Here is a 16,189-nt window from a genome sequence, read left to right as displayed (position 1 = left end):
TCCAATACATAGAGAAACTGTCTGTATTATGTTCTTATTTCTGTTATATTTCTGTTTTTTTTTTTTTTTTGATGGAGTTCTTAAGTTCTTCTTCTTCCTACACAAACAAAACCGCAAACGAACAAACAAACCTTGTATTAATCCATAAAACTGTATTATTGCCCTTGGACATTAAGATCCTGATACACAAGAAAAACAAAAAAAACCTGATAATTCCGAACAGATGTACAAATATAAAGTGTCCTGTTCGGAATAAAGTAGAGAAAATAAGACAAAAATGAACATAAAAGGAATCCCAGCAGCATTTTTACACCAAATTAAAAGAACAGAATACAGATCAGAAGACTAAAACAACACTGAGTTGAACTAAATGATGATAATTCAACTGGAACGTGAAAAAAATAAACCTGAAACTGAGACAAACAGCCGTTAAACTGTGAAAGTGGAACTATTTCTGCAAAACTAAATGTAAATTTGATTATAGGTGAAGTGTTAATGACATTTAAAATTATGTAAAGCATTAATATAAATAAAACCGTCCTCCGCGTCGGCTTTTTCAGCTTTGATTTGTTGTTTTCTCAGAACTTTCTCTCATTATTTACTTTTTCGTGCTAAGTCGTTGCTCTCGCCTCCTGCTGCCGCTGCTTAGATTCTTCTTATTCCCCGACGTGACGCTTCTGCGCATATTTTATGAGCTTTGTTGTGTTGATTTTTCCCTGTGTTTTAATTCTGTGTTTGTTTATTTAGTTTAAGTGGGATGAATATTAGGTTTTGTAAGAAGGTGGTTACAGTTATTTAATAGTTTGTTATATAATGGACTCACAATTTAAAAAAAAAAAAAAAGTTACTGAAAAGTTCATCCAATTTGTTTCCAAATCTATCGAGTTTTGAAATACAGATGTAGGTAACAGACTTCATATTGGACTTTAACAGCTGAATATAATATTTTAATAGTAAATATAACAGTAAAAATATGGACAAAAGTATGTGGACACATTGAAATCAGGGACTGGGCTACAAAACAGTAATGATAAATGTTATAATATTCAGTTATATTACAATAAATATATGATTTAAACACTTACAGAAGATGTCAGATTTTGGTTTTACTCCATTTTACTCAACACTGACATTTTTAATTATTATTATATAATATTTGTCACATTCTGACCAGAAATAATCATTGTAAACCACTATTCAATCAGCTTTTAAACTTCAAATAAATATTGATTTTGACATTTGTTGACAACTGAATGAACATTTTTATGTTTAAATGTTTTATTTACATCAGTGGTTTAGGTTCAGTTCTGTAGGGTTAATTTATTTCACATTGATCTAAAACACTTACAAAATGATTCATCGTTTGCTTTTGCTCGATTCTTTGGGAGAATGTCTACAATGTTTTTTCACAGTTTGGAGATATTTTGATTTTTGATTTTTTGTCATGTTAAATATGATCCATATTTTGATGGTTTATAACATATCGATAATTACAGATATCAATATAGTTACTATTAATCACTGATAGAAAGTCATGTATGGACTTTAATTTGGGTCCATGACCTTTGACCTCGAGTGACCTTCAAGGGTCAAACTCAAGGTCACTGATGTCTACATTTCAACAATCTTCTCCAAAACTACTGGTCGGATTAATTTCAAATTTTATATATATCTTCCTTGGGACAATGTTTACAAAGTTTATTTAGTTTTGAGAAATTTAGATTTTTCCTTTTTTTGCCACTTATTCTTTAGTAGTCATTTTTCTTTTTTTTTAACACAAAACAAAGACATTACAGTAACATAATTAACATAATTACATAACAATAACAAAACAATCAGCGTTCGGCAAAATAAATATATATTATTATTCAAAGCAAGGTTATCAATTGGCACCTGTATGTGGCATCAGTGAGGTCATGTATTTTCTAAATGCTTAGTTTCAGTTTAGTTTTAGTTTTTTTTAATATCTTTTATCTTCTTCACCGTCGAATTCAAATAAATCCCAGACAGGACTCTGCTGCTTTCTCCCAACTTTAGTCTCCATGTTTCCAGGTAGAGTGAGAATGAGAAGACAACTCTAAACAACAAGTGACGAGAAGTGACGGACTGTCAAATATCATACGGTGCCAGCAGCTAAAATTGCTTGAGGGAAATAAATTGATTTTGAATCAATCCGACATTGACAAAGACGAAAACGAAGGGAATTTCATCCATAATTTTTATACGTTTCAGTTAGTTTTATAAACACACAATCCAGTTTCAGTTAGTTATCGTTTTTTCTTTTAATTATACTTTTTATTTATTTCAGTTAACGAAAATGTTTTTACAATTGTAGTTTTCATCATGTCATTAGTTTTCGTTAACGATAATAACCTTGGTGGGGTGCCTGTTAATGCACAAATGGCTGAACAATATTTTGTAGAAATGTCCCGTCTAGTTACAGAGCGCACCCCCCCTTCCCTTGGTCTTCTTCACTGTACCACCAAAAACGTACCAAACTGAAATTTTTTGTACCATTACACCTGTTACAGCTACTCTTGCATTCAAAAAGAAAAAGGGTAAAAAAAAATAAAAATAGCAGAGTAGTCTGAGGAGGAGGTCTATGACTCACTAAATTCCCCAATAAGCACTCGCGGAGATATTTCTATATTCAAAAATGATCAAAATGTATTTTCTCCAACAAAAATATTCTCCGTGGTTGACTTCTACTTCACAATAATCAAACAAAAAAAAATTCTTAAGCAGGTATAGCGTATTTAGTGGTAGATGAACTTTCTCAGTCCTCACTCCTTCCTCATGACAGTCAGACAAAGGCCTGAACCAGCTGTCCTGTCTCCCTAATCACAGGAGGAGGACGGTCTGATCAGGAGGAGGGTGTGAGCAGCTGAAAACAATATGAAATCAATCATAATTCATTAATCAATATGACCATTGGCCTTATTTTGATTTACCATTATCCAAAATATTAATAAATAATATAAGTGGCTCCAACAACACCCCTACTTCTAATGATCCATATTTTAATGGTTTATAACACGTAAAATGTTACAGATATCAATATAGTTCCTATTGATCACTAATAGAAGTCCTATATGGACTTTTATTGAATTAGTTAAGTTCTCCTCCAGTGAAAGTACCACCCACTTCTCTTGCATGCAGACCACAGGACTCTACCACAGAACAGAACCTGACAACCTCACAAATTCAACTTGGTATTGATTCTTGATAGAACAGGCCAGTGAGATACAGGGACATTGGCTTTATTTATTTATTTATTTTTTTCTTCTTTATCTGATTTCTGATCCAATCTGTAGCTCAGAAACACTGATCTGATCTGTTACAGCTCCAGTCTGCACCATAAAAACATCATTTTGTTGTTTTTTTTTTTATAGTTTCATGAAGACAAATGTGTCCCTTCATAGACCTGGAGCAGAAATGGCTCATTTCAGTCCAACGTCTCAAATATAATAGTAACATAATGTGGAATGGGTTATGTTTGCAGCTTCAGTTATCATGAAGATTGACTGAAAACCCAGACATTTCCACTCTTAACGTCTTCATCCGTCTCGGTTAAATCGGCTCCAGGTTGTTTGGTGGGTTTTTACCTGTTCGTCCTTCAGAGATTTACCTCCAGTTGAACTCTGAGACGAGCCCCTCGGCTTTAACCACCCCACTGAGAGGAAGTCAGGAAGTTTCAGATGAAGTCATGAGTCCAACAGGGACGGAGCATGTGTGTGTGTATGTGTGTGTGTGTTTATTACCTAAAGGGAAGGAAAACTGAACCGTTTAAACCAGAGGATTATCAGCTGTTTGACAGTGAATCTGCAGGAAATGAGTGGATGCTAATGTGACATCCCATAAACACATGGAAATACTGTGTGTGTGTGTGTGTGTGTGTGTGTGTGTGTGTGTGTGTGTGTGTGTGTGTGTGTGTGCAGGTGTCAGCTGTGGTCCTCGGTGACCTCTGACCTCACGGTTGGTGACCAGCCAATCAGGAGTCAGCAGAGGGTTGGTGTGTGTTGTGTTGAAGTGTGTGTGATGACTCAGGTTAAAACAATGTGGTCAGAAACGCAGACGCGAGCCAAGACCGATGTTTGTGTTTTAATTCCACATTTTTAATCAGGGAAACTCAGCCGGGCTTTATTCATTCGCCTGCTTTCATACACAACGCAAATGTTTCATAGATTATAGAAGAATCCTTTAAAACTATGAAATGATAATAATGCAAATTTGAACAGTTAAATCAATAAAACGGAAAAAACTGACACAAAAGTCAATAATGCAAATGAGTTTAAAAACTGCTGATCAGAACGAAACGGAGGCCACGAATTATAATTTCAAGCCAAGCTAAAAAAAAAAAAAAAAAAAAGTCTTACGCTGCAAAAACCAAAGCCAAATGTTCTCATATATAACCAGACTTTCTGGTATTAAACTTCTAAACATAAGCATATTTTATCTGGATTAGAATAAGAGTCTAATGATTGAAAAAGTACAAAAGAAATGGACAACAAATATGTCTTTAATTACTTTCTTTAAATGAAATTACAAGCAGTTATTTAAAAATCGGAAAATGTCGATTCAGGATGAGGTTTTATTTCAGTTTAATGTCACAGAAAAGGAAAGAAACCAGAAAATATTATAAATTAAGACGCACAATAAGAGAATTTAGACTTTTCTAACTGATTTATCAGTGATATCTGACAACTAAGTTTATGTATGTTTTTATTTGGGATCTTCATTAGTTATTACAGCTGAAAAAACCCTTTCTTCTAATGGTGTTAAAGATTTAATTGACAAGAACCAACAACAAGTGAAAAAAACATTTAGTTCATAAACAAATGAGTCACAAAGACAAACAAAAATGTCATCATTTGCAATAACCAACAATAAATTGAATAGTAAGAAATGACTGTTGAGTTCATTGATGAATTAGTATCATATTAAAAGATGAGACTAAACAATGAAATGATAAAAAAAAAAAAAAATTCATTGTCATGTGGTTCAGTGATGATGTTACCCAATAAAATCACCTTAATGTTGTCATCTTTCTAATAATACTAGAATAATAATAAGTCTTTTTTTCCAGATTTTCCAGGAAAAACTAAAAACTTAACCAGAAATTGAGTATTTGAGGATTTAGACAAAAAAGAAGGAATTTTTGTAAAAAAAAAAAAAAAAAAAAAAAAAAAGGAAAAAAAAAGGCAGTTATATGTGGATTAAACAGATTTCCATTGTAATATTGTCTGTTTTTTAATTAAATATGTTTATATAAGTTAACCCTATAACGCCAAACATATCATATTTGATACATGAGTTTTGAAGCTCTCTACATGATCAGTGTGATATTTCTTTTCTTGAAAAACCTGATGCATACAATTAGATACATGCAATACACAGATAATCCACCAGGGGGAGGACTTCATTCACCAGAGGCATTTCCAGTGACACTACAAAACTGTCATTAATGAGGAAGGAGGAAGAACTGTGAAAAGGAATTACCAATTTGTTAGACATGTTTGTGTTATATTTTTGTTTGTACAAAAATTATAATATTTGAGAATTAAGACCCAATGTATCAAATACGATACAAAATTGAAACTCATGCATGGAAGTTGATATTTGAAAACATTTTTTTTGGTTGTTCAGAAGGACCAGTAAAGGCTCCATTTTCAAAGAACTGGAATTTCCTGTTAGTGATTTAATAGTTCAGGCTTTACAGGGTTAAATATGATGGTATGTTCTTTAAGGTACAGTTTTAGGTTAAATAAGACAAGAAACACCATCATAATTATGTAAGAAAACAAATAATCCATTAATCGCTGTAGCTCTAAAGTCAACCAAAACATTGTCCTCTAAAAGAATAAAGTCTTTGAATGAGGACGAATTCATAAAACAATCACAGATAAACACCGGTGACTGGTTTTCTTATTTTCCGTTTGGGGTCATTAACATTAACTGACGGACCATGAGTCTGTGGACGTCCACATTCTGTCCTTTAGCGTCAAAGACGTCCTCGACACTCCTTCAGCCGAGACGTGGAAGAATCGGAGAAACAAAGAAAACGTGTCAGATTAACCATGTGTGTTTTCCCCAGAGGCGTCATTAATGTTTCTATTACTGGTTCACACTCCGTCGTCGGTCTGTTTAATGTTGGGCGTCCAGGCAGGTGGAGGAAGTTCCACTGTTCCTGCTGAGGTCTGCCTTCAAAATAAAAGCCCCGCTGGGTTTTTGGCTTTGAGATTTTCTATTCCTGAGTTATTGTCAACAAACACTAAGTAACATGACTTTATCGTATTGGGTTTGTAAAAAACACATCACTGAACTTTGTCATCAAACTAAACTATCTGGACAAAAGTATTGGGACACGTTGAATTCAGGTGTTTCTTTTCTAACAGGGGTCTGGGTTATAAAACAATAATGACAAATATCAGAATATAGTTTTATATTGGGATAAATATCATTGCATTGGTTAGTTTGGTTTAAATTGTTATATTTGCTTAGAAAATGACTCAGAGATGGTTTTGACTTAATTTCTCCCAACATTTTTTTTTTTTTTTCAATCCATGGTTATGATTTTAAATGTCCTACCTCTAAATTTCTAAAATATTTTTCATGCTCTGACTGTAAATGGTAATTTTCTACCACAACTAACCATCTACTTTCTTCACATCTCACTGAGGAAGAAAAATCTCCCATTAAATCAGCATCAACAGGACATCTTACAGCTGTAGACATGATGTGTCCCAATACTTTTGTCCATGTAGTTTATAAACATCAATATTTCCTTAAAGTTTAATGGGAGATTTTTCTTCTTAAGTGAAATGTGAAGAAATAAGATGGTTAGTTGTGGTAGAAAATTCTTATTTACAGTCAGAGCATGAAAAATATTTTAGAAATTTATGGTCAACCTCATTAGAATAGAATAGAATAGAACAGAACAGAATAGAATAGAATAGAATAGAATAGAACAGAACAGAATAGAATAGGCTTAATTTTCATGACACCAGTTGTGCAACGAAATTGCAGGTGGTCTCTACCGGCGACACTGCACGTACATCAAGTAGCAATACAATAGATACAGACATCTTTAAAAAATCTAAAAATATGAAAGTGTGCAGTCGGAAAAAAATGTACAAAATGGATGTATACTGTATGATAAAATATCATTAGATACTTTACTAATAACATGCTCTTAACTGAATGTGCAATAACCCACTCTACCTCCCAGTGTTTTATTTGAATGTGCAATATTATTACCTGCTCTACCTCCCAGTACTTTTAATTCAAATGTGCAATAACTTGTTGTCACCTCTCAGTACTCTTATTATTATTATTATTATTATTATGATAATTATTACTTTTTCTTTTTTTTTTTTATAATACTCTATTTTACAAATGTGTATTTGTGCTTGTCTGTGCAGTAACTGTGTTTTATGCTGTATGTTCTAGCTGTGTTTATGTTTTGTATCCGTCTTTTTTGTCATATCTTTACCTTGTTCTAACTCCGTGACTCAGAGAAACGCACAAAAATTCCAATGTACTTACAGTACACTGCTATGTATCTGTGCAAGTGACAAATAAAGTCTATTCTATTCTATTCTGTTCTATTGTATTCTAACTAAAAAAACAAAACAAAATCAATGCTGGGAGAAATTAAGTAAAAACCATCTCTTAGTCATTTTAGAAGCAAATATAACAATTTAAACCAAACTAACCAATACAATGGTATTTATCCCAATATAAAACTATATTATGTCATTTATCATTATTGTTTTGTATCCCAGACCCCTGTTAGAAAAGAAACACCTGAATTCAACGTGTCCACATACTTTTGTCCATATAGTGTATTTCACATGTTTCTCAGTGGATCTTTAAAGTCTAATATAATAACAAATAATTTGCAGATGGAAAAAAAGAGCGTTATAGGTGAACCATCCACTATTCTATTCCATTCTATTCTGTTCTAACTAAAAAAAACAAAACAAAATCAATGCAGAAAGAAATTAAGTAAAATCCATCTCTTAGTCATTTTAGAAGCAAATATAACAATTTAAACCAAACTAACCAATACAATGGTATTTATCCCAATATAAAACTATATTATGTCATTTATCATTATTGTTTTGTATCCCAGACCCCTGTTAGAAAAGAAACACCTGAATTCAACATGTCCACATATTTATGTCCAGATAGTGTATTTCACATGTTTCTTAGTGGATCTGTAAAGTCAAATATAATAACAAATAATTTGCAGATGGAAAAAAAGAGCGTTGTAGGTGAATCATCCACTGTTCTATTCTATTCTATTCTATTCTATTCTATTCTATTCTATTCTATTCTATTCTATTCTATTCTAAAACAAAACAAAACAAAACAAAATCAATGCTGGGAGAAATTAAGTAAAAACCATCTCTGAGTCATTTTAGAAGCAAATATAACAATTTAAACCAAACTAACCAATACAATGGTATTTATCCCAATATAAAACTATATTATAACATTAGTCACTATTATTTTGTATCCCAGACCTCTGTTAGAAAAGAAACACCTGAATTCAACGTGTCCACATACTTTTGTCCACATAGTGTATTTCACATGTTTCTTAGTGGATCTTTAAAGTCTACTATAATAACAAATAATTTGCAGATGGAAAAAAAGAGCGTTATAGGTGAATCATGCACTGGCGGACATTAGTTTTTCACTTGTTGAAATGGTTTCATTGTTTGTCTGAACCATAGACCACTTATTTTCCACAAATCTGGCCTTGGAACCCACTTGTTCCCATGTTCATCAAGTCCTGACCCACTTTTATTCAAACCAAACAAATGTACTTTACAAAAACAGGCTGATCCATGGACGTTCAATGTCTTTGTGAGCCCCCCCCCCCCCCCCCGATATTACACAAAAAAACACTGTAATAACAAACGGAGTGAACATCACGACTGCGCCCATGAGACTGTACAAAACCCACTGTATTAAACACTCATTGTTAAGTGGAAACACTGCGTATTTCGGTTCTAAATGACATTTTAGTGGGTTGATATTTTAGTTCTGACTCATCGCACAGTTGGGTTTCAGGCCTTTTTTATTGTCAGTGTTTACACATCCATATTGAACTCAATCAGCATCACTTTTTATCAACATCTATCAATAAAATTACCATGGCAACCACTGACTACTGCATGATAATAATATATACAGTCGCGTCTATATGGACAAAAGTATCGGGACACTTTAACCCTTTCATGCATAGGTCACTGCAGTGGACAGTTCTTCTCCAGCTGTTCTCTTGTATGTTAATGAGTTTTGTTGTTTTAGTTCCATATCAGCCGACACAGTGGACACTTATGCACCATCTCATACCCTGACATTCAGACCATTACTGTAACTTTGCTGTTCTTGTAAGCCTGATCTACAGTAACATTTTTTAGTGTAAATCAGTTGTTATTTGTTAGACAAGAAGTTTTTTTTTTTCCATATTATCTCCATGAAGTGAGTAATTACTAACAATAGAATATATTAAAATGTCAGAAGACATCAGATTAGCAGCATTAAAAATGTTTTTATTTCATTGTTTTCAAATCACTTTCTGATATTGGGTTTTAAACAGATGTTTCTTTACTTCAAAAATTAAATGCATGGTTATTTTTGGAACTCCTTCGAAAAAAAAAACTTGATCGCATTGTTTTTTTCATGCCTAAGGAGGAATAAAAGCAAAGCAAATCTGATTTTTGTGATTCGGCCGTCAGTGTATTGGATGTTTGGTGTCTGAAGTGACCATATTTGGACAAAAGGGGGTGGAGTTGCATTCATGGTTGAGCTAATGCTAAAGACTACCTTAATGACTGTAAAATGGTACACTTCACCTAGCATTTGTGCAATACAGTCATACCTGCAGATACCCTGAGTATAAGGCTATTTAAATACTGTGTTTGTTTGTTGTCGTTGTTTACACTTTTTTTGACCCAGTTGTAATTAGTCTGTGACCCACATTTGGGTCACAAGCCACCAGTTGAGAACGTTGACAGTAGACTGTATATAATCAGTGGACAGAGTAACAGTAACATCACCCATTGGTGTCTGAGCTGTGATTTGTGGCTGTTTGTAGCCTGACGTGACCATATTTGGACAAAAGGGGCGGAACTCATGCTAAACATTAGCTGAATGACTACGTAAAATGGTAAACTTCACTTAGAGTTTGTATAATAAGATCATTTTTCCGTCTTGTTAGTGGAGCCTGAAATCTGATTAATTGATGAAAAAAGACAGATGGACCAGAGTATTTATTCAAAGGTTCAACTAAAAATGAATTAGACAGACGAAAAAACAAATAATGACAATGTTTTTAAAGACACGTTCATTTTTAGTCTCTGCACTGCAAAAAAGGGATGTCTAAAAACAAGATTAAAAGCACTAAATCTGAGGAAAAGGTCATCAAAACAAGTGAAATATTTTTCCATGCTGCAAGATAATTTCACTTGACAAGATTTCTTTAATTAAAATTGTTAAATCTAGAAATAAGCATGTCTACAGATATATGAACACAACATGAATTAACTCATAACAATATAAATTATCTAAAAGCTCTACATTTAAGTTGTTTTTTTGTTTTTGTTTTTTTTAATCTTTGTAAAAACCTACTAATTTGCAGTGTGGGAACTAGGACGTTTTAGAGCAGCATCTAGTGGCTGTCAGTGGTATTACATCTGTTAGATATTTCCATATCTTCTATGGCATAGGTGTCAAACATGCGGCTTGGGGGCCAAATCCAGCCCGCCAAAGGATCCAATGTGGCCCGAGGATGGATTTGTGAAATCCAAAAATTACACTGAAGATATTAACAATCGAGGATGTCAAAACCATTTTAATTCAGATTCCACATACAGACCAATTAGATATCAAGTGGGTAAGACCAGTAAAATACTATCATATTAAACCTATAAATAATGAATACAGCAAATTTTATCTTTGTTTTAATGGAAAAAAGTGAAATTACATGAAAATGTTTATATTAAAAAAACTGTTATTTTACAAAAAAAGTGAAAAACCTGAAATGTCTGAAGATAAGTAAATGCAATTTTACCAATAATCTGCCTGTTATTAAATGTTTTGTGCATTTGTAATTGTAATGTAAGTTCTAATGCACATGTGTAAAGGATAAACTAATGATCTGAGGCAGAATATTGTTAAAATTGCACTTGTTCTTCTTAAGATATTTCCAGTTGTTCACGTTATTCAGATTTTTGTAGACGTTAACATTATCATAATTTAATTTTACTTTTTTCACTGTTATTATTTTACTGGTCCGGCCCACGTGAGATCATATCGGGCTGAATGTGGCCCCTGAACTAAAATGAGTTTGACACCCCTGTTCTGTCTACGTAAAATCACCATTTAGTAACTTTTTGAAGAATCACTGTGGATAAAATTCTCTAGTGACAGCAGGATTTAACATTCACAGTCTGAAGTAAATGTTACCGTTAAAAACAGAAACACTGATGTTTTATTAAGAATCCAAAACTCAGACACAAGTAACAAACAGCAGAGTCTGACAGGTTTGTGTTTCATCTTCGCTCCTCCTCCTCCTCCTCCTCCTCCTCCTCCTCCTCCTCCTCCTCCTCCTCGTGTCTACATCCATCTGTTGTTAATTAGAAGTAAACAGATCATTAATGCAGTCTGATATGTTCTGTATGGAGCTGCATATGGACGAGCTGCTGCCGCTTCCTGCTTCACCTGCTTCTGTCTGCCATCACCGCCGCCGCACCTACAGTGTTTATTCATCATATCATATGTTTAACAAATCACATTCAGGGCTGTTTTACGACTTCGCTGTCAACAGGTTAAGGAATAGAGAGAAAGGGGAAGTCTGTTTGAATGCGACTAAAGAGATAAAAATGACAAAATAAACAGAAAAAACAACTTAGCCTGTAAAGACCCAGTGCTGCTTTTGTGTCAGTTCCCAGATGAATTTTACTCTAGATTGAACTTTTCTTAAGTGATTTATGACTATTTATTCTAATATTCTTCGCTGTATTTTGTGTTTTTTCAGTGAAAATCAGGAATTCTCCTAAATGTAATTCACTGATCATATAGAGCACAGGTGTCAAACATGTGGCCCGGGGGCCAAACCTGGCCCGCCAAAGGGTCCAATCTGGCCCGCGGGATGAATTTGTGAAATGCAAAAATTACACTGAAGATATTAACAATTAATCCACATACAGACCAATTAGATGTCAAATGGGTCAGACCATTAAAATATTATCGTAATAACATATAAATAATGACAACCCCAAATTTTCTCTTTGTTTTTTGGTGCAAGAAGTAAAATTGTATGAAAATGTTCACATTACCAAACTATACTTTTATAAAAAATGTGAATAACCTGAGCAAATATGAACAAACGGAAATGTCTTAAGAAAAGTAAATGCAATTTTACCAATATTCTGCCTGTAACTAAATGTTTTATGTGATTGTAATGCAAATTGTAATGCACATGTGTAAACGATAAACTGAGAAACCGAGGCATAATATTGTTAAAATTGCACTTGTTTTTTCTTAAGACAATTCAAGTTACTCATGTTATTTAGATTTTTAAGTAAACTTTGTAGATGTAAACCTGATCATAATATAATTTTACTTTTGTCACTGTTATTATTTTATTAGTCCGGCCCACTTGAGGTCAATTTGGGCTAAATGTGGTCCCTGAATTCAAATGAGTTTGACACCCCTGATGTAGAGGTTCATAAAAACTCAGATTAAAGTTAAGGGACATTATATCAGAAACAGAAAACTGAAGAAAAAGTGACTTTTTCAGTAAAGATATCAGTAAACAAATGGCTCCATCCACTGTCATTGATCAAAGTTCATGGGTTTTACTGGTGAATCAATGTTGTAGAAGATGACGGTGTTTCCATGGTAACTATGGAGCCTCTGAACATCCAAATGGGTCATATCTGATGACCATGAAAAGATGACAAACTGTACTTTACACCAATTATATACATGGATTGATAGGATTAGTGGATCAACAGGTATTAAACACTTCATATCAGTGGAACGTTTTGGTCACTAGTGACTGTTTGGGTCTTTATGGGTTAAAGTGAATGTGAAGTCCTAAAACGAAACAATAAATTACACAAAATAAGTGAGTTTTGTGTTCTTTTTTGGCGTTATAAAAAGCAGATGATGCTACAGAAGATTTGTTTATAAGTATCATATATTGACCGTGGTGACCTTCGACCCCTCCAGATGTTCCAGACGGGAAGCATGTGACAAGTGGGAGGAGCCTCAGCACTTCAATACCCGTCTGGACCAATGTGTGGACATCTCCGTTACCCCTAGAAACATGTCAGTGACATCGCCGGCAACGCAGGTAAAGGCGCATACGTGGATTTTCACAATAAAAGCACAGAGTCATCAGTGTTTCCAGTTGATGAATTTTATTTTTGGTCTTCATTCTGTCTTAGTTGATCATCCGGGTGCAGAATGTCCCGGCGCTGTCGGGGGGCGTGTCCTGTGTGTTTGAGGACCTGAGTGAAAGCCCCGGCGAGGTTCTGGCCAAGGGGCAGGTCATGTGTATGTCGCCGTCACTGAGAGACCTGCCGACGCAAACACACACTTACGGTAAGTCAATAAAAATAGCATATATGTCAGAAATGTGTAGTACTGTAGGTGATTTAGTCGAGTATTAGCTTCTTTTACAGTGTTTTGTGGTTGTTTTTAGCCTCTTTTTTTTTGTAAAATTTGCATTTTTTTGCTTGTTTTAACCCTTTCATGCACGAATTATGAGAACCTTAATCAAAAATTTTTCCTGAGTGTTTTTATTCCTCTTTAGGCATGAAAAAAACAATGCGATTAAAAATTTTCTTCTGAAAAATAAATTTAAAAAATAATGATAAAATAAAAATAATTAAAAAAAAAAAAATTAAAAATACATTAAAAAAAAATTGTAATGGAAAAAAAAAAAATCTTATGAACCTATTTTTCATGAAGTTGCAAAAATGTCCACTCACCTGGACACCATGCGTTTAATTTTTGACACACAGAAACATGTATTTACTGATAAATTGTGTGAAAACTATGGGGAGGGCTTGTGATTCTGGGGGTTTATGCTCAGGAGAGATCTACATAATGTTACCAATTCATGTCAGAAAAGATATGTAGTGTCTTAAAACTTTAATAAAGATATGTGTAAAACAAACAAACAAACAACGAAAAGAACAACAAAATCCATGAATATACAAGAGAACAGCTGTAGAATAGCTGTCCACTGTAGTGACTACGATGCATGAAAGGGTTAAATATCACTGTGTGTAAATTTGCTGATTTTTTTTTTTTTTTTAATAATATCTTTTTATTGGAAAGGCAAATGTCCATCACATACATTAATTACAGCCTCAGTCATTCAAGAAAATACAATAGGATGGATACAGAAAGTTTTGATGATTACATCCATATTGCCCTTCTAGAATTTCTTTTTATGGACCATTAATTTCAGATGAAACATTAATACAACAAAACAGAACAGAACAGGGGAGCGCACCACCTCATACAATCACAACTTCATATAAAAGCAGATAGATTCACACAAAGCACAAATACAATCGAATAAATTTGCTGAGTTTTATACTTGTTTCTATTTTCTCCCGGGAGTTTTTTGCTCATTCAAACACCATAATTACTTCTGCTACTACGTTTGCATGCAGTACAGTGTAAACAAAGTATAATTATTTTTCCATTGCACAAATTTCGACAAATTACACCATTCATTTTGCACTGAAATGGAAATGACAAGTCAAAGATCTGTCTTCTTCACTGCTTTTTTTAATGATTATAGCATTACTCCTGACCAGAATATCTGCCATTAAACTTAAATTTCTTTTTGTTACCTGTTGTATTATTCACTAACTTGTACTTTAATTTGTACTATTCTGTATGAGTAGTATTTTAAATGACTAAAGTCAGTGGTGGTGTTCACTACCCCTTCTATTCCGTGACAGTCAAGATGGCAATGATTGAGGTTGACAAGCTTCCAGCCTTTCCCACTTTTTGACCATTTTCCTTGTATATCTGGGTACTTTCTGTCCGAACTTTCCATGAAAATGCACTTAAAATAATAAGTTCATTAGTGCACCATTTGAGACTGTGTAAAATGTGTAGTTTCAAACTCAATTTCAGCCTCTACCTGTAAAATTTTCAGTATTTTAGCTTGTTTTGTTGTGTTTCTGAGTCATTAAATTGACATAAATGCCATCAGTTCAACCTGTATCGAACTTCTATCCTTCAAAATAAGAGCACGTCCTTTAAAAGCTATAGATTTTGCAGTGAAAGCTGTTATTTTGGAATCACAATCAGCTTTATCAGCCAAGTCTGTGCACACAAACAAGGAATTTGGCTCTGGTTTACCCACAGCTCTCACATACTAGGCCTTTAGTTAAACTGATTTCTAATTTCACTCACTTTGTAGCTACGGTGTTTAGCAAATATTAAAATAAACACCAAAGAGAAACCAATAAGGAGCTATGTATATTTCCAGTTTGGGTTTAGTTATACAATGATAGTGTAATAATTCATGTTTTTTTTTCTGTTTCCAGGGGAGAAGCGTGTGGTCCAGCTCAGTCTTCGCTCCACAGAGACCGGACACCAGTTCATCACCACCAACTTCATCTACTACAACTGCTCTGTACTCAACTCGTAAGTCTGAATTCTCCTCCTCTTCGTCTTCTTCTTCTTCTTCTTCCTCAGGACAGATTTAGCGCCAACATAATCCATGTGGTAGGCTCTTTGGTTGCCACGGTAACGGCAGCTCAGATCACGGATGCAGAAAATGCTGTAAAGTGTTTAATACATACATGTCAATCTCACATTTCCTCCTCCTCCTCCTCCTCTTCCCTCATCTCCTCCTCTGTCCTCTGATTGGTCGATTCCATCAGGTGCACCTCCTGTGTCAGCAGCGTGTTTCCGTGTCACTGGTGTAAATATCGTCACGTCTGCACCAACAACCTGCAGGACTGTTCATTCCAGGAGGGTCGGGTCAGCGGCATGGAGGTACAAACACACAAACACACCAACAGAAAATCCTGTTTTATGATTGAACGGCTGCTTTTATCGCAATCAGAAAACCCTCTTTGACATCTTATCCATAGAATGGAAATTCAGGTGTTGTCTGAGAAGATGGAAAATGCCATAA

The 16,189-nt window shown here is 34.1% G+C and overlaps 1 protein-coding gene across 1 annotated transcript in view; it reads left to right on the top strand.

Annotated features, from left to right (window-relative positions):
• Window positions 1-16,189, top strand: part of LOC115422290 (plexin A3) — a 119,841-nt gene that overhangs the window by 9,703 nt on the left and 93,949 nt on the right. The window contains exons 3-6 of the mRNA XM_030138534.1: window positions 13,249-13,372; window positions 13,467-13,623; window positions 15,594-15,693; window positions 15,933-16,047. Coding sequence (XP_029994394.1) covers window positions 13,249-13,372; window positions 13,467-13,623; window positions 15,594-15,693; window positions 15,933-16,047 — 496 coding nt within the window. The remainder of the gene's footprint in view (window positions 1-13,248; window positions 13,373-13,466; window positions 13,624-15,593; window positions 15,694-15,932; window positions 16,048-16,189) is intronic.

This window comes from Sphaeramia orbicularis, chromosome 7 (assembly GCF_902148855.1).
Source record: "Sphaeramia orbicularis chromosome 7, fSphaOr1.1, whole genome shotgun sequence".
Lineage (NCBI taxonomy): Eukaryota > Metazoa > Chordata > Actinopteri > Kurtiformes > Apogonidae > Sphaeramia > Sphaeramia orbicularis.
The sequence above is the reverse complement of the archived record's forward strand: the minus strand, read 5'-3'. Positions and strand labels throughout refer to the sequence as shown.